General features: G+C 42.6%; 1 protein-coding gene across 1 annotated transcript in view; it reads left to right on the forward strand.

Moving 5' to 3' along the window:
• LOC126249174 (probable glutamate receptor) overlaps nucleotides 1-24,731 on the forward strand; it is a 244,640-nt gene extending 219,909 nt beyond the window's left edge. Inside the window, exons 8-9 of the mRNA XM_049950830.1 lie at nucleotides 3,736-3,992; nucleotides 24,269-24,731. Of these exons, the coding sequence (XP_049806787.1) occupies nucleotides 3,736-3,992; nucleotides 24,269-24,731 (720 nt within the window). The remainder of the gene's footprint in view (nucleotides 1-3,735; nucleotides 3,993-24,268) is intronic.
• The last annotated feature ends 2,315 nt before the right edge of the window (nucleotides 24,732-27,046 follow it).

Genomic DNA, 27,046 nt, shown 5'->3' on the forward strand with positions numbered 1-27,046 from the left:
AGAGGACACCTGAAATATGCCAGCTTTTTGCTGTAGAAACTTCGCGGCCAGCCGTTGCGAGAAGATTTGTAAGGGATGGAAGTTGGCTGCAATTATTACGTCTCTACAGCAGTTTGTGTTAACGCAAATATTTCTCGGTACATGGCAGGCGTAATGTGGTTTGACTCTCATAACTTAATTGGAGAAGACTAGTAGCAAGGTGAAACAAGGTTTTAAAATCGAATACCAAATGGATTTAAGCGAGTTGTAGAGCTGCGCTGTTGTTTGTTCGGATTCAGTTAGTGAGCTACATCTGTAGTTAGCCGTTTCGCTGAACGACGGTCATAGTTAAGTCTTACGGGAATTTCATCGCTGTAAGTCTCAGAGGTATTGCCGCATTATGCCACTGTGGACCTGTTGCTAGCGAAATTATGATTTGTTTACGTATAACTATACACATGCTCCTTAAGTCTCTATAAGCTGCATGGTGTAAGGAATTTCGTTACATTATTAGTCGATTTTGTTCTTCTACGTCTACATGATTAATCTGCAATTCACATTTAAGTGCTTGGCAGAGGGCTCAACGAACCACAATCATACTATCTCTCTACCATTCCACTCCCGAACAGCGCGCGGGAAAAACGAACACTTAAACCTTTCTGTTCGAGCTATGATTTCTCTTATCTTATTTTGATGATCATTCCTACCTACGTAGGTGGGGCTCAACAAAATATTTTCGCAATCGGAAGAGAAAGTTGGTGACTGAAATTTCGTAAATAGATCTCGCCGCGACGAAAAAGTCTTTGCTTTAATGACTTCCATCCCAACTCGCGTATCATATCTGCCACACTCTCTCCCCTATTACGTGATAATACAAAACGAGCTGCCCTTTTTTGCACCCATTCGATGTCCTCCGTCAATCCCATCTGGTAAGGATCCCACACCGCGCAGCAATATTCTAACAGATGACGAACGATTGTAGTGTAAGCTGTCTCTTTAGTGGACTTGTTGCATCTTCTAAGTGTCCTGCCAATGAAACGCAACCTTTGGCTCGCCTTCCCGACAATATTATATATGTGGTCTTTCCAACTGAAGTTGTTCGTAATTTTAACACCCAGGTACTTAGTTGAATTGACAGCCTTGAGAATTGTACTATTTATCGAGTAATCGAATTCCAATGGATTTCTTTTGGAACTCATGTGGATCACCTCACACTTTTCGTTACTTAGCGTCAACTGCCACATGCCACACCATACAGCAATCTTTTCTAAATCGCTTTGCAACTGATACTGGTCTTCGGATGACCTTACTAGACGGTAAATTACAGCATCATCAGCGAACAACCTAAGAGAACTGCTCAGATTGTCACCCAGGTCATTTATATAGATCAGCAGAGGTCCCAGGACGCTTCCCTGGGGAACACCCGATATCACTTCAGTTTTACTCGATGATTTGCCGTCTATTACTATGAACTGCGACCTTCCCGACAGGAAATCACGAATCCAGTCGCACAACTGAGACGATACCCCATAGGCCCGCAGCTTGATTAGAAGTCGCTTGTGAGGAACTGTCGAAAGCTTTCCGGAAATCTAGAAATACGGAATTAACTTGAGATCCCCTGTCGATAGCGGCCAATACTTCGTGCGAATAAAGAGCCAGCTGCGTTGCACAAGAACGATGTTTTCTGAAACCATGCTGATTACGTATCAATAGATCGTTCCCTTCGAGGTGATTCGTAATGTCTGAATACCATATATGCTCCAAAACCCTACTGCAAACCGACGTCAATGATATAGGTCTGTAGTTCGATGGATTACTCCTACTACCCTTCTTAAACACTGGTGCGACCTGCGCAATTTTCCAATCTGTAGGTAGAGATCTATCGGTGAGCGAGCGGTTGTGTATAATTGCTTCTTCCACTCGTGACTGGGACGGAGTAAAAATGACGACCGTCTGTTTGCCTCCTCGTGGGAACTGACCTTTCGTACCCTGCCTTTATGATTCTTTCACTTAGATTAGGTAGACTGCCTACACGAAAGACTAGTTCTATAAATTTACGCAAGGACGTTTCTTGAGAAGGACATCGTCTTTTTTAGAACGATTTCAATCTAACCCATCCGAGCATTTCCATAGCTCACGGGGCTGGAGAGCAGCGGATTGTTAACATCAATGCTGTGTTTCTCTGAATTCGTTAGATGTCTTCGTTCGAACCGATCTTATGAGGAAATAAAACGCTCAGCCAACAATCAAGAACTGGTTGCAACGGTGTCTTATACGCAATAAAAAATAGGAAGCTTGGATTCCAATGTTCTGCCATTAGAGACGAAGTTCAAACTGAGATAAAATATGATGGGGAACTAAATAGACCGCGTCCTGTTAGAGAAATGAGCTCCAGCAATTGTTTGAAGTAATTTAGGGAAATTATGAAAAACCTCAATCACAATGGTCGGACGGTATTTGAACCCCACTCTAACGCAATGGTTTGCTTTACCACTACGTCACTTCACTAGATCGCGTGCGAGACGACCACGTTTAGTGATATGTTCATTAAATGTGTGCTATGTTCAATTTGTACAGAAAGCAGATGGCCATTATAAGAGTCGAGGGGTATGAAAGGGAAGCAGTGGTTGGGAAGGGAGTGGCTCAAAAATGGCTCTGAGCACTATGGGACTTAACATCTGTGGTCATCAGTCCCCTAGAACTTAGAACTACTTAAACCTAACTAACCTAAGGACATCACACACATCCATGCCCGAGGCAGGATGAAGGAAGTGAGACAGGGTTGTAGCCTCTCCCCGATGTTATTCGATCTGTATACTGAGCAAGCAATAAAGGAAACAATAGAAAAATTCGGAGTAGGTATTAAAATCCATGGAGAAGAAATAAAAACTTTGAAGTTCGCTGATGACATTGTAAGTCTGTCAGAGACAGCAAGGGACTTGGAAGAGCAGTTGAACGGAATGGACAGTGTCCTGAAAGGAGGGTATAAGATGAACATCAACAAAAGCAAAACGAGGATAATGGAATGTAGTCGAATTAAGTCGGGTGATGCTGAGGGAATTAGATTAGGAAATGAGACACGTAAAGTAGTAAAGGAGTTTTGCTATTTGGGGAGCAAAATAACTGATTATGGTCGAAGTAGAGAGGATATAAAATGTACACTGGCAATGGCAAGGAAAGCGTTTCTGAAGAAGAGAAATTTGTTAACATCGAGTATAGATTTAAGTGTCAGGAAGTCGTTTCTGAATGTATTTGTATGGAGTGTAGTCACGTATGGAAGTGAAACGTATAGTTTAGACAAGAAGAGAATAGAAGCTTGCTGAAGATTAGATGGGTAGATGACATAACTAATGAGGAGGTATTGAATAGAATTGGGGAGAAGAGGAGCTTGTGGCACAACTTGACTAAGGGATGGGATCGGTTGGTAGGACATGTTCTGAGACATCGAGCGATCACCAATTTAGTATTGGAGGGCAGCGTGGAGGGTAAAAATCGTAGAGGGAGACCAAAAGATGAATACACTAAGCAGATTCAGAAGCATGTAGGCTGCAGTAGGTACTGGGAGATGAAGCTTGCACAGGATAGAGTAGCATGGAGAGCTGCATCAAACCAGTCTCAGGACTGAAACCACAACAACAACATGTTCAAAAGCGTGACATGTGTGATTTGCGATACTTCTTTCGTGCTAACGCTCAAAACATGATTTTATATTCTGTGATTTTAAATATTTCGAGTAATATCTCAATTGTTTTGCAGGATGCTACAGTACCGCTGCTGAAGAATGTATATCGGAAGCTTATACTACCAGGTATAAACAACTTGCCCAAAAACCAAGACGATGTAGTGAAGCGACTGTGCAGCTCCAAATACGCTTACATGCGATCGCGGATCCTCGGCGTGAGGGACGACAGCGGTAGCTGCAACATCGTGCCCGTTCCACAAGCTTCTCTGCCGGAGACACTCAGCTTGGTCTTCCCCAAGAACAGCTCCTACAGGGGGCTCATCAACGTTGTGTGAGTACACTGCAACCTGTATTGTCTTTTGCGTAATACATGCTCACACCTGGTCCAAGTTTGTGTCTGTACTCTGCAAATCACGCTAACTTAGTGACAGATATTACTTTTCATTGCACCATCCAGTCGTAATGTTCTGGATTTCTAGATCCCTTTAGAACGTGGGAAAGAGGAAGCCTATTGCCACCTGACGGAAAGAACGAGGCTTAACTACACGACGGGGGAAGTTATCACTTGTCTCCCAAGCTTAACTAAAGGCATTAATAGGAACTAACCGTGCAAGCTGCAGTGATTCGAGGATAGGTGAAGTAGTAGCCAGATAACTCGCTACAGTATCATTTTTATTCACCCTTGGAACATTTTTGCAACGATATTTGGCTTGTCACGGTAGTAAAATGTCAGAAAAAAAATCCATTCACATACTTACAGGTCTAGTTTGATATGCATGCGTCATGTGATCTGCCATCTAGTAGGAACTATCCAGACATTTTCCTGAAGTTTATTGAAGTTGCAGCATTACAAAATTGTAGCGAAATGCAGGAAGATCTGCAGCGGATAGGCACTTGGTGCAGGGATTGACAACTGACCCTTAACATAGACAAATGTAATGTACTGCAAATACATAGAAAGAAGGATCCTTTATTGTACGATTATATGATAGCGGAACAAACACCGGTAACAGTTACTTCTGTAAAATATCTGGGAGTATGCGTGCGGAACGATTTGAAGTGGAATGATCATATAAAATTAATTGTTGGTAATGCGGGTACCAGGTTGAGATTCATTGGGAGAGTCCCTAGAAAATGTAGTCCATCAACAAAGGAGGTGGCTTAAAAAACACTCGTTCGACCTATACTTGAGTATTGCTCATCAGTGTAGGATCCGTACCAGATCGGGTTGATGGAGGAGATAGAGAAGATCCAAAGAAGTACGGCGCGTTTCGTCACAGCGTTATTTGGTAACCGTGATAGCGTTACGGAGATGTTTAGCAAACTCAAGTGGCAGACTCTGCAAGAGAGACGCTCTGCATCGCGGTGTAGCTTGCTGTCCAAGTTTCGAGAGGGTGCGTTTCTGGATGAGGTATCGAATATATTGATTCCCCCTACTTATACCTCCCGAGGAGATCACGAATGTAAAATTAGAGAGATTCGAGCGCGCACGGAGGCTTTCCGGCAGTCATTCTTCCCGCGAACCATACGCGACTGGAACAGAAAAGGGAGGTAATGACAGTGGCACGTAAAGTGCCCTCCTCCACACACAGTTGGGTGGCTTGCGGAGTATAAATGTAGATGTAGAAGTAATTTGGGGAATTCAGGAGAAACGTAACTCAGTATGGACGGAAGGAGATAAGAGGCTCTGTCCTCCACAGTACAAGGCCAGTGTATTTAAAACAGCGCAATCTCGTTCAATTTATCCTTAGTGTACAATACGGTCTTGTTCATACGTTCTTGTAAAGAAGTTATTTCATGTAGAGAGCTAGTGCTACATTGTTCATTCACTTCTCAACACCAGTCACCGCACGTGTTACACACTACACTGCATAAAGTAATAAGCTGGTGCTACACTGTTCATTCATTTCTCAACATCCGTTATTACACACACACACACACACACACACACACACACACACACACACACACACACACACACACACTCTCTATAGGTTGGCAATAAAACCATGGTGATGATGTTTGGTTTTCATTTCGTGCATGCAACTTCTCATTTGCTTGCCTAAAAATCTGAGCCATCCTCATTTCATCATGAGTAGAATGTTTGGTTTAATTTCACTATGGAATTTAGTAGATACAGTTTTCACTCTTGATATATCATATATAAATAATATAATGGCGCTTTTAATGTTTTGAAGCAGAAAGCATCTCTATACACCATCATAAGAATAAACCTGATGTAAATAAACACAAACACGATGACTGGTCACAAGCCGTAGCACACACACACTGGTGGTGTTATGCTCTTGGAACGAGGTCGTACTTGACTAAGAGATATATCATATATAAATAATATAATGGCGCTTTTAATGTTTTGAAGCAGAAAGCATCTCTATACACCATCATAAGAATAAACCTGATGTAAATAAACACAAACACGATGACTGGTCACAAGCCGTAGCACACACACACTGGTGGTGGTATGCTCTTGGAACGAGGTCGTACTTGACTAAGAGATATATCATATATAAATAATATAATGGCGCTTTTAATGTTTTGAAGCAGAAAGCATCTCTATACACCATCATAAGAATAAACCTGATGTAAATAAACACAAACACGATGACTGGTCACAAGCCGTAGCACACACACACTGGTGGTGGTATGCTCTTGGAACGAGGTCGTACTTGACTAAGAGATATGTTATTACAAAGTTACGGTGAATGAAACTAAGATCCCGAATGAGATTTTCACACCGCAGCGGAGTGTGCGCTGATATGATACTTCCTGGCAGATTAAAACTGTGTGCCGGACCGATACTCGAACTCGGGACCTTTGCCTTTCGCGGGCAAGTGCTCTACCAACTGAGCTACCCAAGCACGACTCACGCCCCGTCCTCACAGCTTTTACTTCTCCCAGTACCTCTTCTCCTGCCTTCCAAACTTAACAGAAGCTCTCCTGCGAACCTTGCAGAACTAACACTCCTGAAAGACAGGATATTGCGGAGACATGTCTTAGCCATAGCCTAGGGGATGTTTCCAGAATGAGATTTTGGTAGAGCACTTCCCCCCAAAAGGCAAAGGTCCCGAGTTCGAGTCTCGGTCCGGCACACAGTTTTAATCTGCCAGGAAGTTTCAGACTTTAAGGTATTCAAATATATTAACAGCCATCAACGTGTAACTCTTCAGGCTTTCCCGGCGATCTGATGACATCTTGGGTTGTCGGGTCATCAACGTATTTCTTAATCACGCTTTAGCTAAGTAGCTTTTATTTGAAAAATCGTGCACAGTCACAGCCTCTGCACTCTTGTGCTCTGATTGTCGCGCTGTTTATACGCAGTATGAAAATGGCTGAGACTGCTTACTATTCCTTAGTGAAACATGCGTGTGGAACACGGTTAAGAAGTGCCGAGAAATAGGTTGTTCTTAACGTTTTTCATGGATTTACCGAGATAATCGGCTTTGAAGTTTTTCGAGGGCTCATATTACATCAAATTGAGACTTAAACTCATCAGGTACGTATAGCGGTGTCGGTAGCGTAGCATATTGCAAACGTAGTGGAATTCATGGTTTGCAGGTTCAGGTTTTGTCCGAGTCTTTTTTTCTCGTTCAATTTGAAATACCTACAGCTCTTAATTGTAAAATTCATCATTTTTATGAATAATGCACGTCTTATTGTTTATAATTAGGCTGCAGATGGCACGGGAAATTCCTGTTTTCATTTCAAATACAAATTCTTCATTATCGATATTTTATGAAAGATTGTTAATAAATGTTGCTTAAATTAAGAAAACATAACAATTTAATTTTTAATGCAAAAATGAAAAACCAAATACCCTTTTTTGGACTACGTCCATTGTTTTATACCACCGATGCATATAAGTGTCGTTGAAACATGGAAAACAATCATTTTCACAGCATCGAGCATACCATACAAATGCTGCATTTTTACGTTTGCCACTGTACCATTACAATATGAACCTACCAGAGCCAAGTTAAGGGATGTGGCCCGACAAAGAACGAGACTGTTAAGCTGCCAGACATACTGAAACTAACACACGCAGCTTTTTCACATGTCACTGCCGATCGCTGGCGGGATACAGAAAGGCACATCATAAAAGAAGAGGAGAAAATGCGGAACCTGGTTGGCTTAATGGATTCTGTTGTTGATTGAATCGTAATCAACGTAGCAGATGACAGTTCCAAAGCTGAAACGTATGTCTCAACTTCGGATAAGAAGGAGCCGAGAGATTACCTGACGACTGACCGTAATTAATACCTTTATTGGCTTCAGTATTCAGCAGTACGGTGAAATCCCTGCAGTACACTTTTGCAACACACGTAGCTCGCTCAGAAAAATTACGCTTTGTGTAAGTTAGGAATTTTCATCACTCTTATTCGTAATTAGAATATTATGTAAGGTGAGAATGAGAGCATTTTATGCTTTCCGTCTGGTCAGCTAAGAAGGGCGCGGTAGTGCTGGAGTTTTGTCGAATATTATTTCATTCTTTTTTAAAAATCAAATGACATTCGAAGTTATAGTCTTTCTTTGCTCGCCTCTTTACGTCTGAACTGCAACTGCTCACACCATCGCAGGTTAGTTAGACCGTTGGCTGGCCAGTGCTACCAAAGTTTAATGCGCGGGTAAAGCCGGTGTCCCGCGTTATCGCTCAGTCTATGTGTGTGTAACACAGCATAAAAGTGTCCTTATGATCGTACTTTATTGTACTGCTCACAGCTTGGCTTCCGCTCCACGTGAAACGAAATCCAATGATATTCAAGCGAACACGGAAGAATACATGGCGTAATGTTTTCGTCAGGTTTATTCTTATTATGAACGGAGTATAGTGCTCTCCTCTTCCTAAAAAATCGCTCTATTTCCTAGCCAACTGTCCTCGCTTCACAATATAACCTAATGGACACGTCACATGCTACTGCGAGAAATTGCCGATGCTTGTAACTAAAAAGAGCTGTGTAGAAGATACCTTCTATCTAATAATGATGGTTTAACCGTCAAAATGTGTACTGGATGAAATGAAAACTTTTTGATTAGTGTCCTTCTTGACCTCAGAACGTAGTCCATAGTGGATGAACCTGTGTCTGTTGGATTTTCTTCGCGGTACATATGATACTTGTTGGTAGCGGTCATCAGCTGGCAGTGTTGAGCCGGCGACCAGTACGAGGCAGATCTTCACGGTTTTTTGTCTCACGTTATACAGTTTTGTTGTTGTTGTTGTTGCTGTGGTCTTCAGTCCGAAGACTGGATGATGCAGCTCTCCATGCTACTCTATCCTGGTCAAGCCTCTTCAACTCCGAATAATTTCTGCAACCTACGTACGCTTGAGCTCGGTTACTGTGTTCATCTTTTGATCTTCTGCAATCTTTAGCACCCACACTTCCCTTCAGTACTGAATTGGTGATCTCTTGATGTTGCAGAATATGTCCCATGAACCGAACCCTTCTTTTAGTCAAGTTATGCTACAAATTTGTTTTCTTTCCCATTATACAGAGTAGCTCCTCACTAGTTGCGTGATTATCCACCGGCGCTGATGACCTTGCTGTTTAGCGCCCTCAGCCATGAATCATCCTCATCTATCCAGCTCACGTTCAGTATTTTTCTGTAGCAGTACATTTCAAAAGCTTCTATTCTATTGTCTCATCCATGCCCGAGGCAGGATTCGAACCTGCGACCGTCGCAGTCGCGCGGTTCCAGACTGTAGCGCCTAGAACCGCTCGGCCACTCTAGCCGGCTCTTCTGAGTAGTCCTCGCCTGGAGACCGGAATGGGAAACTACACTGCTCAAAAGAGTTATGGGAACATGACTTTGGATGTCTGCCATACTCCACTGAACAATAATTCATGATTGGGTATGTCACCAAACTATATCTCTGTCTTCCACAAATTAAGTACACAACAAAAAATCATTATAGCCTCGATCTTTTACATAAAACGAAATGAAATGTCCGACAGGTGTCGAAAACAACGTGGGAACAATCGTTCATTCAGTCATCCTAGATGATTTTCATTGGAATTTGGAAGCTTCAGTAACATATATGATCTCCATCAGCGTATATAAAAAAATGGTTCAGATGGCTCTGAACACTATGGGACTTAATATCTGAGGTCATGAGTCCCCTAGAACTTACAAGGGAACCTCCCCATCGCACCCCCCTCAGATTTAGTTATAAATTGGCACAGTGGATAGGCCTTGAAAAACAGATCAATCGAGAAAACAGGAAAAAGTTGTGTGGAACTATGAAAAAAATGAAGCAAAATATACAAACTGAGTAGTAAACGCGCAAGATAGGCAACATCAAGGATAGTGTGAGCTCAGGAGCGCCGTGGTCCCGTGGTTAGCCTGAGCAGTTGCGGAACGAGAGGTCGTTGGTTCAAGTCTTCCCTCGAGTGAAAAGTTTACTTTTTTTTATTTTCGCAAAGTTATGATCTGTCCGTTCGTTCATTGACGTCTCTGTTCACTGTAATAAGTTTAGTGTCTGTGTTTTGCGACCGCACCGCAAAACCGTGCGATTAGTTGACGAAAGGACGTGCCTCTCCAATGGAAACCGAAAACATTTGATCGCAAGGTCATAGGTCAACCGATTCCTCCACACGAAAACACGTGTGATATATTCTATACGACACTGGTGACGGCATGTGCGTCACATGACAGGAATATGTTGACGACCCACCTAACTTGTACACTTGGCGAATGGGTAAAAAGATTTTTCTACCTTGCCCGATTTAGGTTTTCTTGTGGACACATACTACGGCGCAGTTACCTCGCATCGGACGTACGGACGGACAGATAATAATTGTCTGAAAATAAAAAATTAAACTCTTCACTTGACGGAAGATCTGAACCAAGGACCTCTCGTTCCGGAACTGCTCAGGCTAACCACGGGATCACGGCGCTCCTGAGCTCACACTATCCATGATGTTGTCTATCTTGCGCGTGGACTACTCAGTTTGTATATTTTGCTTATTTTTTTCATAGTTCCACACAGCTTCTTCCTGTTTTCAGTTTTTCAAGGCCTATCCACTGTGCCAACTTATAACTAAATCTGAGGGGAGTGCGATGGGGAGGTTCCCTTGTTAGAACTACTCAAACCTAACTAACCTAATGACATCACACACATCCATGCCCGAGGCAGGATTCGAACCTGCGACCGTAGTGGCTGCGCGGTTCCAGACTGAAGCGCCTAGCACCGCTCGGCCACAGGGCCGGCTCAGCGTTTATCACTGCCGACACTTACGTGGCATGCTTCGTGTAAGTCCACGGGGATCAACCTGTGGTATCCGTTACTATTCTTCAATGAGAGCCCATGACAGTTCTTGGAGTTTCTGTGGTGGAAGATGGCGACCACGAACAAGTCTGTCATGTGTGTCATGTGTGTCCCACATACGCACGATGGAGTTTAGGACGGGACTCACCGCCGGCCATTCCATTACTTCAATGTCCAGGCTTCGCAGGACATCCCTGCCGACGCCGCACACAGGAGGGATTCAGGGCCTCCACCGTATGAAGCAGCCGCCACATGGTCCTATAGGATCTATCTCATGTACTGTCTGGTAGGAGACGACCATGGACAACGGTAAGATCCGTATGGCTGTCAACACTGAAGCCTCCACATAACATCACAGAACTTCGGAAATCTGTCGATTTCCTGGACAATAGTTTGTAGAGACCGCTCTTGGAGGGTGTCTGCTCACAAGGACTGCCATCTCCTTGTGTCAGATGATATCTGGACTTGTTTGTGAATAACACGTTTCGCCAGCGACGAAGATGCCAATTGAAATGGGAACGGCAGAACTGAAGGCGAGCTGCAAGATATTGTGTTAAGCGGGCTACTCGAATAGGATGTATGGGTCATAATGTCCTTTCTCGTAACCTATTCATTACAGTCTGATCGGACGCAGCGGTTACAGTGGCTCTTCTGAGATAGTGCAGATACCGACAGGACAATGTAAGACTAAGGCGTACAGCAGAGATGGCCAGATATCGGTCTTCACGTATTCTTCGGCAACCTTGTTCAACTCGCCTTGTGTACTGACTTGGTCTACCTATAGCCTGTCCACAACCAATGGATGACATGGAGAGGCATTGGCATTCACAACAACCGCCCGAGAGTCCGACCTTTTTTATTCAAACAGACCGTCCTTGCAACTTGCACTGCATTAAGATGTTGAATTTCGTGTGCTTGGTTGAATACAAAGTCCACAAGTAACTTCCATCTCTGTTCTCACTACAAAACACCGGGACACCAGTACTCATATCCTTCTGAGGGGGTCACCTAGCACTGCAATGCGTAACACAGCCAATAGATGGCGAATGATCTTAATTGTTGCCTACATTGAAAGCGAAGATCTCAAGCCATGGAAAGAGAGCACAAGTAACGCCTGTATCAAAATTGATTTAACATACCAGACGTTGACGCATATCTTCCCCTAATTCTCTTGAACAGTGTATTTTACCTCCGGAAATTTTACCCAAGAGGATTCTATCATCGTTTGACTGTAAAATCGCGCTGCATGCCCTCGGGAAAAACAAGTGTTGTAGTTTCCTCTTGCTTTCAACCGTTCACAGTACCACCACATCGCCGGCCGCTGTGGCCGAGCGGTTCTAGGTGCTTCAGTCTGGAACCGCGTGACCACTACTGTCGCAGGTTCGAATCATGCCTCGGGGATGGATGTGTGTGATGTCCTTAGTTAGGTTTAAGTAGTTTTAAGTTCTAGGGGACTGATGACCTCAGATGCTAAGTCCCATCGTGCTCAGTACCATTTGAACCATTTTTGAACCACCACATCAAGGCAATGTTTGCTGATGTTACAGGGGTAGATAAGACAGTCATACAGACTGTTCCCCCTGAAACTACTGTAAAGGCTGCTGCCCCTTTTAAGGAATCACACATTTTTCTGGCCTCTCAAGAGATACTTCTCAGACGTTGTTGCACCTACAGTACGGCTATCTGTGTCGTACAGGCACGTAAGTAACCCCGACACGGCAAGGTTCATTATTCGTGGGGAGTACACTATCTGATATAAAGTATCCGATCACCCCTAGGTAATGCCGAATTGAACACTAAATGTCACGAGAGGGGACCAGACAGTATAAAAAGAGGAGGGGCTATTGTGTTGTCAGTTGAGCGGTATCAACAGCAGAGTGGGTCGCTCAATGACTTCGAACGTGGGCTAGTCACTGGATGTCACCTAAGGAACAAATACACCGAGGGCATTGTAACTCTTCCAAAGCTGCCTAAGTGGACTTTTAGTGATGAGATTGTAAGATGGAAACGCGAAGGAACAACCGCTATTAAACCAATATTGGTCAGACCTCATGTACTGACGATGAAGGCCTATCGATCATTGCCGTGGCCGAATGGAAAAACTCGCATAAAATCAGCAGAAGGAGTCATTCGTGAGTTCAAAAGAGTCACCAGCAATCCAGCTAGCAAAATGACTGTGTACAGGAAGATACAACGAATAGGGTACAATACTCGAAAACTCTTCACAAGCCTCACGTTTCTATAGCCACTGCTAAGCGACCCTTAAGGAGGTATGAGTGACGCCAGTGGACAATGGATGACTGGAAACTAGTGATTTGGAGTGGTGAATCACGGTATATCCTGTGGCATTCCGACGGAAGAGTTTGGGTTTAGCGAATGCCTGAAGAAAATTACCTGCCCTCATGCGTCGTGCCAATAGTGAAGCATAGAGGAGGTGGTGTACAGTATGGGGGTAATTCTCGACGATAAGGTGTGGTCCCCTCAGTGTGTTTAAAGAAACGCTTGTTGTGAAAGGATATAAAGGCATTTTGCAACGTTATGTACGGCGCAGAGTAGAGTAATAGTTCGCAAACGATGATTGTATCAGCTTGACAATGCACCCTGTCATATGTGAGGCAGTGGTTTGTGGAAAATGACATTCCTGAAATGGGCTGGCCTGCCCAGAGTCGCGACCCGAACTCAATGGAACACCTTTGAGGATCTACATCAACTTCTCTCCAGACTGCAGCGTCCTAATCACTACCTTCACTGGATTCGGTTCTTGAGAAAGAATGGACAGCTACTCCTCCATAAACATTCAGGCACCTCATTGAAATTGTCCCCAGCAGACTTTCAGGTGTCATTAAGGCGAGGGGTGGACCCAGTCCATATTAACATGTGTGCGGATACTTTATTCCAACATTCGAATGACGTCATCGTTCTATACGGCAGTTCTGCCTGCAACATCCCGTACTGACAACATTTTCTTGTCTAAGCTTGAAATGCGCCTTCGCAGCTCGTTGGCAGACTGAACTGTGTACAGAAACCGCACTGTACCGTTCACGATTCAAGAGTGTGTGCTCTGCTCAATTAAGCTGAGAATGCAGGTTTATTTTTACTCCCATTGCACAGGTGAAAATTTTCTGTTGCGTAAGACGTAGTGAGAAAGAAGTTTCCTACGAGACAAACACGAACTATGGAAGTTGCGAGTGTGGTGCACAACATTTTTTGAGCAGAGAGTATTTCTAATGCTCCCGACCAAAGTGACAGTAGAGTGTAATAAACAGGGGGAGCCAGTTAAGAGAGTCTACCCCAAATGTACACATAACGAATAAATATATCAGGTCCGAGTTTTGCCGAGTTATAGCCGACAATACGGCGAATTTCCTGACGTTCGCATGTAATTTTTATCGTTTATAGCCGCCGAATAACGACACCGACTTTGTTATTTTCTAGTTGAACTATATCCGTTCCTCTTCTAACAGAACTTCAGTGACTTAACGTGTATGGGACTTAATCACACAGTTTGAAAATAACAGCGCCGCAAACCACTGTCCAGCCATCAGAAGAGGTTCCACAAACGCCTGCCCTGTTTCACCAAATGTAAGCAAACATTAAAACTCGGAAACGGTTCCTGTGTTTATTATCACGACTGCCATACCAAGATCTCAGAATGTAGACCTTGAGCACAGAATACACGCTATAAAGTGATTCCGGAGAAACAATACTGAACGTTGAATTTCATCTGGAGTTAACGGCAGCACAGGCCAGTGTTACAAGGCATTTCATGACTTCGGGAGTCGTCGGTGTTTCCTAACAGACCTCTTGCTTGGGTTTTAGCCACAGATTGAAGTATGAAAGTGTTACGTTTGGTGAGTGTCTGTCATTACATATGCGGAATGAGAGAGACATCCATCATGTTGGGCGCACAGTGATTGCCTTATGTCCAGTGCAATCTCTTCCAAGAACAGAGACGGAAGCATATATTAAGAACGCTAGATACACGAATGTATTTTGACTCCCATCTATTGTGTGTCATGAAAAACGCGTCGGTACACCAAGGGCGTTGTTTTTATGCGCTTCTCTGAGTCAGCGTGGATTTGCATTTGAAGATAAATAAATATTACGAAGATTGACTGGCCGACGGTATGCAAACGACGCATCTTTCTAATTTTTTTGCCAGCTGTGAAGCCGTAGATGTAGCGGAATATGAAGAGGATGAAATGCGATGGAACACTCGTTTCGATGATCCCTCTCGCACTACCGAGATGCTTCTTAGTGACATTTACAATGTGTGTTATTGCTGCTAAGATTTTAGTTTCATGTTCTTATGATCATTTGCTCTTCCTTTTCCTTGGCGTGTTTTATTCTCAACTTCCAGCTTCTATACTTTTTAATGTCTGCAAAGACAGATCGTGAGTACTTGGCACGATCTGGATACTTTTCAAGATACTACTGCACCACTCTCAAATAGACTGGCGACATTCGCCATAAACAATATTCACATTCTCGGCCGTCGTATACATTTCGAATGTCTCATTAGCTCTACGAGATAGTTACCTGAATGCAACAACACCAGAACACAGAAAGGGCTCAAATGGCTCTGAGTACTATGCGACTTAACTTCTGATGTCATCAGTCGCCTAGAACTTAGAACTAATTAAACCTAATTAACCTAAGGACATGACACACATCCATGCCCGAGGCAGGATTCGAACCTGCGACCGTAGCGGTCACTCGGTTCCAGACTGTAGCGCATAGAACCGCACGGCCACTCCGGCCGGCCAGAACACACTAGTGGGCTTCAAGCGCACAAGGTAAATATAATAACTGTACTCGAGTTACGTGGTTGCTTACCTTTGGTATAATAGGGCACGCGTTTGTGGAACCTCTCCTTCTGACGGCGGAATATCTGTTTGCGGTGCTGTTACCTTGATACTATTTGCACAAGTCTCGTACATGATATGCCGCTAAAGTGCTCTTATATGCTTCTTTCAAATGCCACAGAAAAAAGAATATAATTCCTTTAGGGAAAAAAAATTCGGTTTCATAAGTCGTCGACTATAAAGGATAAAAATTACCTGCAAACGTCAGAAAATTCGACACACTGTCCGCTGTAACTTAACGAAAACGCACCTCGATATACTTATTCATTTTGGATGTACTTGGGGTGGGCTGTCTTTGCTGCTTCGCCCTGTAGCGGGTTAAAGTGTTGCGTCGCTCCTACCAGGGTTTTTTTTTAATCCAGTCTCAAGCCTTGCTAGACATCCCATACAAACTTATTTTATTTATAAACCGTATATGTGATACTGAATCAAAAACTTGTGAAAGTCTGCTTTGCCCTGCCCGTAACACTTAACGCATGACGTCTAAAGAGCACAAGTTGACTTTCTCATGATCGATATTTTCTGAGTCCATACTGACTTCCATAGGGAATATTATTTTGTTCCAGGTTTCTAGTGAGGGGCTAATTCACTTGAAAATTCTACACAGAACGTGACAGCGATTCCATCGACCTATGAGACATTATTAATTTTTTAGCGATTTTAGCTGCTTTTCAGTACCACCAATACAGATTACTACACCATTCATCTTAACAGCGATATAGTTGTTGAATAACGTCAATTTTTCATGATTTTCTTTTGTGAAGGAACATTTCAAGGCCACGCGGGGTAGCCGAGCGGTCAAGGGCGCCTTGCCACGGTTCGCACGGTTCCCCCCGTCGGAGGTTCGAGTCCTCCCTTGGGCATGGGTGTGTGTTGTCCTTAGCGTGAGTTAGTTTCAGTTAGATTAAGTACTGTGTAAGCCTAGGGACCTACGACCTCTGCAGTCCCATAGAACTTACCACAAATTTCCAGTATTTCAAGACAGAATTATACATTTGGCCTACTAGATATTTTAAATAATTCCCATTTATTGTTCATTCTCAGTTGCACACTTTTTTAATTCGATTACATGGTTCGATCACTCAATCTCTTCACATGTCAAACACAGTAAAACTAAATATTTACCAACAAATATTTTACGATATTGGAAAGAAAAGAATTGAACAAAAATTTAAAATTTACCAACGTAGTTGCGTCAGCTACCCATCGTGTTTACTTAGAAACAACATACAAGAGTATAGTATTTTTCAACTGCGGTCAATGTCTTAAATACGTAGATGTTGGAGCTAGGAGGTTGAATGGAAAGAGAGAGACTAATTGGAGGAGGGGAAAGAAAGCAGGGAGGCAGTGGTGGTGGTGTCATGAGTTTAACAAGAGGTCGCATTAAAATTATAGAATGTATAATTATGTGAAACTTCTCGTGGAAACACAAATAGTGTAGAACAATAGCAATGAGTATGTCAAATGCAAACGGTATAAAATAGTGAAATTGTACAATGGCAAAATTAACTGAGGGAGGATTGACAGCGGGAAAAGAAGGCAAGGGTAGAAGCGGGGGGGGGGGGGGGGGGATGGATTGTGATTGTGGCAGGGATGCCATGGGGTCAGCCAGTAATTAAAAAAATTTCTATTAAGATATCAGAATGCAACTTTAGTGTAAGGCCACCCTATGGTGAGCAATTTAGTGCTATCCGTTATCGCCGGGAATGGAGATTCGCACGAATCAATCGTCCCCAAACAGTTTGATGCGACACATGATGTCCTGCGGCCTCGTCGAACGGAGGATTCAGTTCTGGACCACCAAGCACACAGTGCCTTTGACTCAAAGTCGAAGCTAACGATCATAATGTGTACCTGTCGAACGTGGACGGCCTGTGCGGTGTTGAGTACTCAATACAGCATGTCAGCTAGAGCTGATTCCATGTCCACAACACAGCATTTCGACCCGGATTCGCACGTCGAGCAACATCCGTGGTTCACAAGCCTTCTGCTCATAATGTAATAATGTAGACTCAAGTCTTGATCGCGATTGTCCTTCGTGGCAGGATGGATGTTCACTCTACTCATTAACAGACGTTTTTGATGCCTCTCTGTTGATGATTTATTTTTAACTGAAATTCTGCAATCCATTCGAGAGCGGCATTCTACTCGTAAGTAGCGCTCATGTTAACTGCGTGTAGGTTTACAAACAACGTTAGGGTTGGCCTTCCGATCGGTAGAGGGACAGTGACAATGGCAGCTCACCTGCACGACATATCGGGCTGATACAAAACTTTTCTTGATGTTTGTATTTTGCATCGGTAATTATCGAAGGCTGTTTTTTAAGGTGCTTCAAAGGACTGGCTCATAACTATTATAAAGAGAAATCATTCACTTTGTCATACGTACTCCATAGTCAACCAATATGAGAAGGCCGAAAAAAAGATGTCGATAAAACTTTTGTGGTTCCATCCAGTGTTCAAAAACACAACTTTGTTTGTCAAGAAGAATGGACGCCTATGAAAGTAGCGTTACGTCTATGCAACGGCTTAATAAAATCATGGCCATGAAGTCTGTATCAAGTTGGGACTACCAATTCCCGAAAGAGATTTTAGGAACAGTGGCTTCCGCTGTTAACATTGGTGGTAATGGGAGTCCATTTTGATGATACTTTTAACCACCACTTCACTGACGATGACTTTCCTGGATGCGTCGGCTAACCAAAGTGAGTGAGTCACGAACAACCAATTTCCATTGTTCCTGAACCACTTTACACTTTGTAATTCACTCATGATCTTCGCTGGAGACACCATGATAGTGGTGTGTTGTTACTACGCTTAAAACCTAACAATTCCCATAATCTTCAGCTAGTATAGATCTGTGCACGACCATTTAAATATTCTATAATGCAGTTGGAAAATTTCAGATAAAAATTATGCAGGTCCTTCAATAGCAATTTCAAATACCCCAGTACTGATAGAATAAACATTTTAAAATGCTACTACGCCGAAGAACTACATTATTGGTTTTCGATCGACGCCGATTTTGACATTCAACAGAAAGGTCTTTGAAGGCGAAGAATTTATCTCGTGTGAACTGAAGCAGTATTGTAGAGTGTAATACAGATGACGAGGTTAGCAGTATTGTTGAAGAGGAATATGAAGCTTAACAAAACTACATAGACGCCATTTAATCAAGGACTGAAGAAACATGCTACAGATCGCAAGTCTATGGGATTACCGCGCTCAAAGAGCGGCGAAAGCAATCTACAATCTACTGAAGAAAAATGTGCAGTATTGATTGGATCTTTTTTTTTTTTTTTTTTTAAAAAAAAAAGCAGAGATAGAAGCACAAGAATCTGAACGTGAAATTAACGGAAAATATAGCGAAGTATGTGACGCATTAGCAAGTAAGACGAAAAAGCATGCTTTTGCATCCTGCAAACAAACTGCATGACGAGATGATTCTCAGTCAGATTTTAGTGACGAAGATGAAGGAAACTGAAACACTGGCCGCAATTAATAAGAGATTACCAAACGGAGCATCGGGTGAATTGCAAGAAATCGACTCACTCTCAGTGTAACAATTTGACGACCAGTAAATAATATACCATAACTGCTACTACGACTACGAAATTTAAGATTTCAATTTTTCATGAATAGTTGTGACACCACCATACATCAAAAAATGATCTGTAGCAGTTTAACCTCTCGCTGTATCGCTTTGCCTCCCCAGAGGGACGATTTGTGAAGTTACACACTTATGAGCCAAAACATTATGACTACTGCCCACCGCGAAGTTGAATGCATCCTGGTGGTATTGCGAGCACGTAACACAGTAAGGGAAGAATGTAAGCGGAAGAGAGACGAATGGGCAGACAGTGTCGACACGGTCCACAAATGCGGAAATGGTTCAAATGGCTCTGAGCACTATGGGACTTCTGAGGTCATCAGTTCCCTAGAACTTAGAACTACTTAAACCTAGCTAACCTAAGGACATCACACACACCGATGCCCGAGGCAGGATTCGAACCTGCGACCGTAGCGGTCGCGCGGTTCCAGACTGTAGCGCCTAGAACCGCTCAACCGCTCGGCCACTCCGGCCGGCAAATGCGGAAATCCACTGACACAAGAGGTTTTGACAAAGGGCACATTGTTGTGGGGCTACGCCTTGTAAAGAGAATCTCTGAAATGGCGAAGCTGGTCGCATGTTGGCGTACTACTATCGTGATCTATGGAAAATGGTTCAAGGATGGTGGAAAACGCGTAGGCCGTATGGTATTGGACGTCCACGTCTCGTCACAAAACGTCGGGGTCTGAGGAGTCTCCCGCTGTGTAATCCAGGATAGGCAGCGATCTGTGGCAGATCTGACGGCAGAGCACACCTTTCGAAGGCTACTGTTGAACATGGAGCTGTACATCACACGACCCTAAGTGTCGCTGTGTTGACCCAACGACATCGTCGTTTATGGCTGCAGTGGGCACTGAGTTTTCACCACGGATCAATAGAAACGTGTCGCCTGTCGAATGAATCGCATTTCTTGTTACACCAGGTATATGGTAGGGGCCTTACACGCCGTCATCCAGGCGAATGGCTGCACGAAACATGCATCGGGCCGCAGATGCAGGCCAGTGAGGGCAGAATTACGCTATGGGGTATACTGCGTTGGGCTTCCATAAAGTCTGTGGTGGTAATCTAAGGCATCGTGACAGCAGTGAACTACGTGAGTATTATTGCGGACCACCTGCATCGCTTCATGCTTGAAGTCCCCCGCTATGGCGATGACATCTTCCAAAAGGATAAATGTCCATGTTCCCAAGGTCAGAATTTCGCTACAGTGGTTTGAGGGTCATTATAGTGAACTCACATCGATGTCTTGGCCAACAAATGTGTCAGATCTGTACTCATTGGACAGCTTCGTGCCCGTAAACCAACATCCCGTAATTTTCAGGAATTACTTGACCTGTGCATAGACAACTGGTGCCTCATACTTCTTGAATCTTGTCAAGGACTTTTAGAATCCATGCCAAGCAGAATCCCTGCTGTCCTGTGTTTGAAAGTGGAACAACAAGCTATTAAACAGGTGGTCATAATGTTTTGGCTCGTCGGTGTACATATACCACTGTATTGCTCGACAAGCTAAATTACATATAAACTGTACTGAAATGCATTCTTACGAATAGTCTTACTATTTGGGATATTTGTTAAAAATAACTTTCCAAAATTTGAAATGACCTTTCGTACCGTTCGCATTACATGCATTGATCAAAAATGATAGTGCATTGAGAATGGCTAGTTTCTAGCTGAAATCTAGATCTGCCAATAAAATTTCAAAATGACGACTGATAACTGAAATCAATTATTTACAAGTCAATATAACAGTCGCTGCGTGCAACAGCCTTCTGAATGGAAGGTAACCTGATCGTAAGAAAGTGTAACCACGGACTTATAAACAAATTTTCAAAATCGTGTATGAGTTCTCGGTCGCATATGTGCCACAGATGTCTGCCCTTACAGATTCGCTAAATGAAAATAGGCCTCTTCTGTCCATACAACGTTTTATTTGTAGGAAAACCTTACTTACAAATTATTATAGTGGAATATGTTTTGTAGTTCCTTCACGTCCTGAATTTTGTAAGGATTCCTCGTGCTGACGAACCTGAAAGCTCGCTACGTAGTCCCGTATGAGGTGACAGCTCGTCTAGAAATTTTACGCACAGCCCTCTCCGAAGTGCAGAAGCTGCTGCCTGTGTGTCGGACTCGTGTACAAGTTCAGCGTTTCGAACCTCTCATTTCTTTGCTTGCAAGTAACCTTGTTTCCAGTTTTTTCGCCTTATCCTTCGATGATGAGTAAGGCTTTGGTCTCTCTTCAGTTTCCGTAACCTACATTGAAAGAGAGGAGTGAAAAACTCCATTTTCGCATTCTGATTGTAAAGGCATGTCATCCGTTAATACTACTTTTAACTATAGCAAAAATTTGAAACGCAGGAAGCTGGAGTTCAGAATACACTACAATAGAAATTAACTCCACTCTGAGTAAAGTCTCCCTAATCAACTCTCGCAGTCATATACGTAACGAACAGCGACAATAAGAAAAGATGTTCAATTAACTACGTGCAGCATTTCGAAACTCGCATCTAAGTCACGTCGTAATTAAAATAAATCCCATGTGTTTCGGTGCATTCCTGTGAAAACTGAAGTTCTACTGGAAAAAGTTTCCTGCTATTTTTGTATCATCCAGCAGTGAAGATATTTTTGTAACTCCTTTAGGACAACATATCGTCTGTTATTATCCTTAATTGCGTCCAAAGAAAGCATGAAGAGTACTGGTCAAGAATATGATCACGCTGCAGCCAGCAAGTACGAAGGCGATTCAAATGAAAACCTTAAATTTTTTAAAAATATTATTTATTGTGCAGAAGTGGTACAAAGCTGTATCACTTTTCAACGTAATCTCCCCCACGCTCAATGCAAGTCTTCCAGCGCTTACAAAGTACATAAATTCCTCTAGAAAAAATTCTTTTGGTAGTCCGGGCAACCACTCATGCACCGCATGGCGCACCTCTTCATCAGAACGGAACTTCTTTCCTCCCATTGCGTCTTTGAGTGGTCCAAACATATGGGAATCACTTGGTGATGAGGAATGGCGTCATTCTTTGCTCGCTCTCTTCGTTTCCGGTTGGTTGAAGTGAACCCAGGTTTCGTCCCCAGTAACGATTCTTGCAAGGAAGCCATGACCTTCTCGTTCAAAGCGTCGAAGTAGTTCTTCACAAGCATCAACACGTCGTTCTCTCATTTCAGGAGTCAGCTGCCGTGGCACCCATCTTTCAGACACTTTATGAAACTGGAGCACATCATGGACAATGTGGTGTGCTGATCGATGACTAATCTGTAGACATGCTGCAATGTCATTCAGTGTCACTCGGCGGTTTTCCTTCACTATGGCTTCCAACTGCTGCAATGTTCTGAGGAGTCACAACTCGTTGTGCCTGACCTGGACGAGGAGCATTTTCCACTGAAGTCACACCATTTGCGAACTTCCTACTCCATTCGTAGACTTGCTGTTGTGACAAACATGCATCACCGTACTGAACCTTCATTCGTCGATGAATTTCAATAGGTTTCACACCTTCACTACGCAGAAACCGTGTAACAGAACGCTATTCTTCCCTGGTGCTAGTCGCAAGTGGGGCGGCCATCTTTATACTGATACTGCGACGGTATGTGTGCATCTGCACTATGCTTCCACTTACATAATGCTGAATGCTGTTTGTAGCATGCTTACCAACTTACAGGATAACGACGCGAAATTTCGATTTGTTATTACAAATTTAAGGTTTTCATTTGACTCACCCTCGTATAATGCATGCCTTCTGCCAGTCTCCAAATTTTCACTTCGGTCACAAGTTAGACTCTACAGGGGGTTCCTAAAATGATTAAGTGATCTTTCAGATATACGAAATCCACAGGACTGACGCCATGAAATGCTCATTGTGATGTAGAGCTGCAGAACAGAGCAACAGTCGAAGTGAAACTAAATAAGAGAGGAGTTGTCGGATTGATTACTCAACTAGAAAAAATATGGAGAAATGTGCGTCAAAAGGAATTGGCGAACAGTAAGCGTACCAGAGACAAATTCGTGGTAAAATAGTTCGTAATAATAAGCAACTCTCCCTGTTTGTGGAATGCTTCTGGAAGTCCCTTAATAGACTGCACACAAAAATAAAAGGATCGATATCAAATTTTCTAAAATGGAAATACGTAGTATCGTCTGATATAAGCAAATGTGGCGAGGTCAAAACAATCCACAACATATATTCCTCCCCTGATTACCTCATCCAATAAAGTTTCGAGGATATATCAGCAAATTCTAATGCACTGGCTTCATCCGCTTCTGGACTAAATTGGTCTAATTAGTGTGCCCTCTTTTCTAACATATAGTTTATGATATTTCATTTGTTTTGTAAGTGCCATACGTGCAGAACAGTTATATTGCCATATTATATATTCCCTCTCCTTTTTTTAAAAAATAATTTGGTGCTTCTGAAAGAATAGAAATGACACTCTTCTATTGAAGTTTCGTTACAGATACTACTCTCTAAGTAGACGAAGATTTGCGAATATGAATTGTATCTTTGCCTGTACTATAGCCGCCGGCCGGTGTGCCGAGCGGTTCTAGGCGCTACAGTCTGTAATCGCGCGACCGCTACGGTCGCAGGTTCGAATCCTGCCTCGGGCATGGATGTGTGTGATGTCCTTAGGTTAGTTAGGTTCAAGTAGTTCTAAGTTCTAGGGGACTGATGGCCTCAGCAGTTGAGTCCCATAGTGCTCAGAGACATTTTTTGTACTATAGCCCACCTGTTTATGAAATTTGTAAAAAAGTAACAAAGTCGTAGCCTCGTTTTTGGTAATAGAAATATTGTTGATAGCAAAGTTACTTACTTGGAATATTGCTTGTAACTCGTGTTTTGAATGTTTCAGGTTGCAGAGGTATAAGGAAATTGGGGTCTTGAGAAGAACTGAAACCGAAATATGGCCGAAGGTCGTGCATTTCGAGGACAACAGCTACACAACAGTGGGCTTTGACAAAGTAATTCCAGTGTTCGTAGTACTGTCCGCGGGCATGGCTCTGTCTATCATTATTTTCTGCCTCGAGTACGCGAGGGTTTTTCCGATAGCGAAGTTGCAGGATCTCTGTTACGGAGAAGAGTATGCCGGAGGCGTGTATGAACAGCCGGATGAGGGCCTCTTTGCGAGTACTGTCATACGTTCGGCGCAGTCTTCATCTGGTTCGCACGAGATCAGGCCTATTGCTCATGCCGTCGGAGAAGGCATTGTTCCCGAGGATGGTTCCACTAGAATGGTTGATGGGACGGACAAATACCTGGCTGTCGATCTACAAGGAAGCATGAATGTTCGGCATACTTCACCTCCACGCAGCTAACAGCAGATAACATTTTTTCGAGTTTTTACTAAAAGAATTCCAATTTATGAAACTAATTCTTTTGACAAAAAGTGTAACTCACTGTAATTTTGTTACTTCAAGCATTAAATAAATTTTCTATGAGTAAGACTTTATGCTTTATTCGTTTCAATAAAATTTGGAAAATCCTATGATTTTCTTCCTCAAATGTTTGTACGGTGATGCAAATGTAGTGTGTCACACCATGAATACGTTTACCGAACGCAGTGAAACGGGTACTCCAGTATTTCCACACCTGTGGGATAGATTGATTCCAATTTCACCTTTAAAGTTAACGATCTGCTGGTGCTGATGATCCTGTGTGCTGAGTCGTGTTAAAAACTACCGACAGAAGGCAGTCTGTAAGCTTACAATGTTAAGCGGCATTGTGGACAAGCCGCACGCTTGATGATTAGACGCGACGTTGGTTACTATGTGGGACTTGGATGTGGTGAGAGTAACCTGAACGGCAGTCACATCAGGGATGTCTTACAGCCGGCAATACTGCCACTAGTACTTACAGGCCATTGAACCTCTAAACGACACGGCATGAAATAAACGAAGCCGTGGATTTATTCTTGGGGAATCTCACTCCGAGTGGTTTATGCGCGACTATGCGTTACGGTCTGTAGTTTTTACTAGTATTTTAAAATTTAATATCTCAAAAACTTTAACAGATACTGGAATGAAACTTCAACCAAATAATTTATATTGTGATGTCTATGTGAAAAAATTGAAAAACTGTGGAATACATGGTGGAGTGAATACTGATTTTTATCTTACGAACTGAATTACGTATAATTTTTATTTTAGGTACTCTGTACTTCCACACTATCGAAGGTAAAAGGTCAACACAAATTTTATTCTTTTAATTGTTAATTTGTTGAAACAGTAAATCAGGAATTTTTGCAATTTGTATTTTTATGTATTAATTTTAAATCAATTTTTCTCCTAATAATTTAAGGACTTATGACATGCTCCAACTTAAAATATTTAATACACTGTTTAATAATGCAAAAATTTTGTTTTGTAGCTTTAATACTGGATGAGATAATGGTGCCTAAGTATGCAAAAACATCGATTACGGGAAGTTGAAACTTAAGATTTGCATGTCACTTTCTTCTCAATGATGACATATCACAACATTCTGGCTCCATAATGATTCTGAGTGCCCTTTTCATCTTTAGTTTCCTTTCTTTCCTTTGTTATTGTGGCCTCCTTTGTCATGCTTTCAGCAGCGTTTTTAGCATCAGCGACACGTTGCCTGTCAACACGTAGCTGCCCACTTTTCATGTTGTTCACAGTTTTCATACCTAGTCTGCTAATGGTTTTTAGTCTGCTTATTATTCTATCATTAAAACATATTATGGCGTCCATCACACCAGTCTGAAAATCTGACGTATAACAAAAACAGATGTGACAAACATTCCAAAATTCAGCTATTGAAGCTTTCATTTAGATTCTGTGTTTTGCCATGTAAACATTTTTCCAGAAGTATAGAATCCGAAAGAACATATTTCTACCACAACAGATTCTGGCATGGTGTGTGCATGTGTATGTTCCTATTTGTTTTACATCTATTGTACTCGCACCATGAAGTGTTTTCTTTTGGGCAGAGGCTATGCTGTCGGTTCTCACCAGTGGTTATTCTGTGAAGCAGAGTTGCCCAAGTTGCTTTTTTCATTTCATTGAAATTTTTGCCGTTTTTCCTGATGGCTAGACCATAAAATTCTGTAAGGTTTTTTATTTCTGATTTGGTGAGGGTGCCTTGTCCCCAAAGGCTTTCCCATCAAGGAGTTTTTTCCTGTCATGTCCTTGCAGAATTTGCTAAGTGTTGCCCCCATTCCCTTCTGCACATGTCGTATACATTCCTTTTTTAAAAAAATTCAATTTCACCGTATGGTCTAGCAGCCAAAACACTAATGAAGGATTTAGTCACCATCGCCAAGGTAGTGACTATATCTCATACCACTTCTAGCAACTGATCTACTAAAAATAGAGACTGCACTCAACCTTTCTATACCTCCAATGAAACCTTCAAAGTTTTTGGCACATTTGGGTTCATTTACCTTACTGGGACAACCTTGGAAGTATTTTTTTTTTCAGACATTCATGGTCCAACACTTTCCTTGTAGCTACAGAGGTAAAGCGATGTATGGCCCCTCTGCTACCAGGAATCGTCCAGTGCAGCAACAACATCAGTAGGCACAAATATCTACAGTTTCTTTCACTGCCCCCCGCATAGATGCTTCGTTGACTTCTGTTGGGGCATTACGCAAACGTTTATAAAACTCTCA

This window comes from Schistocerca nitens, chromosome 3 (assembly GCF_023898315.1).
Source record: "Schistocerca nitens isolate TAMUIC-IGC-003100 chromosome 3, iqSchNite1.1, whole genome shotgun sequence".
Lineage (NCBI taxonomy): Eukaryota > Metazoa > Arthropoda > Insecta > Orthoptera > Acrididae > Schistocerca > Schistocerca nitens.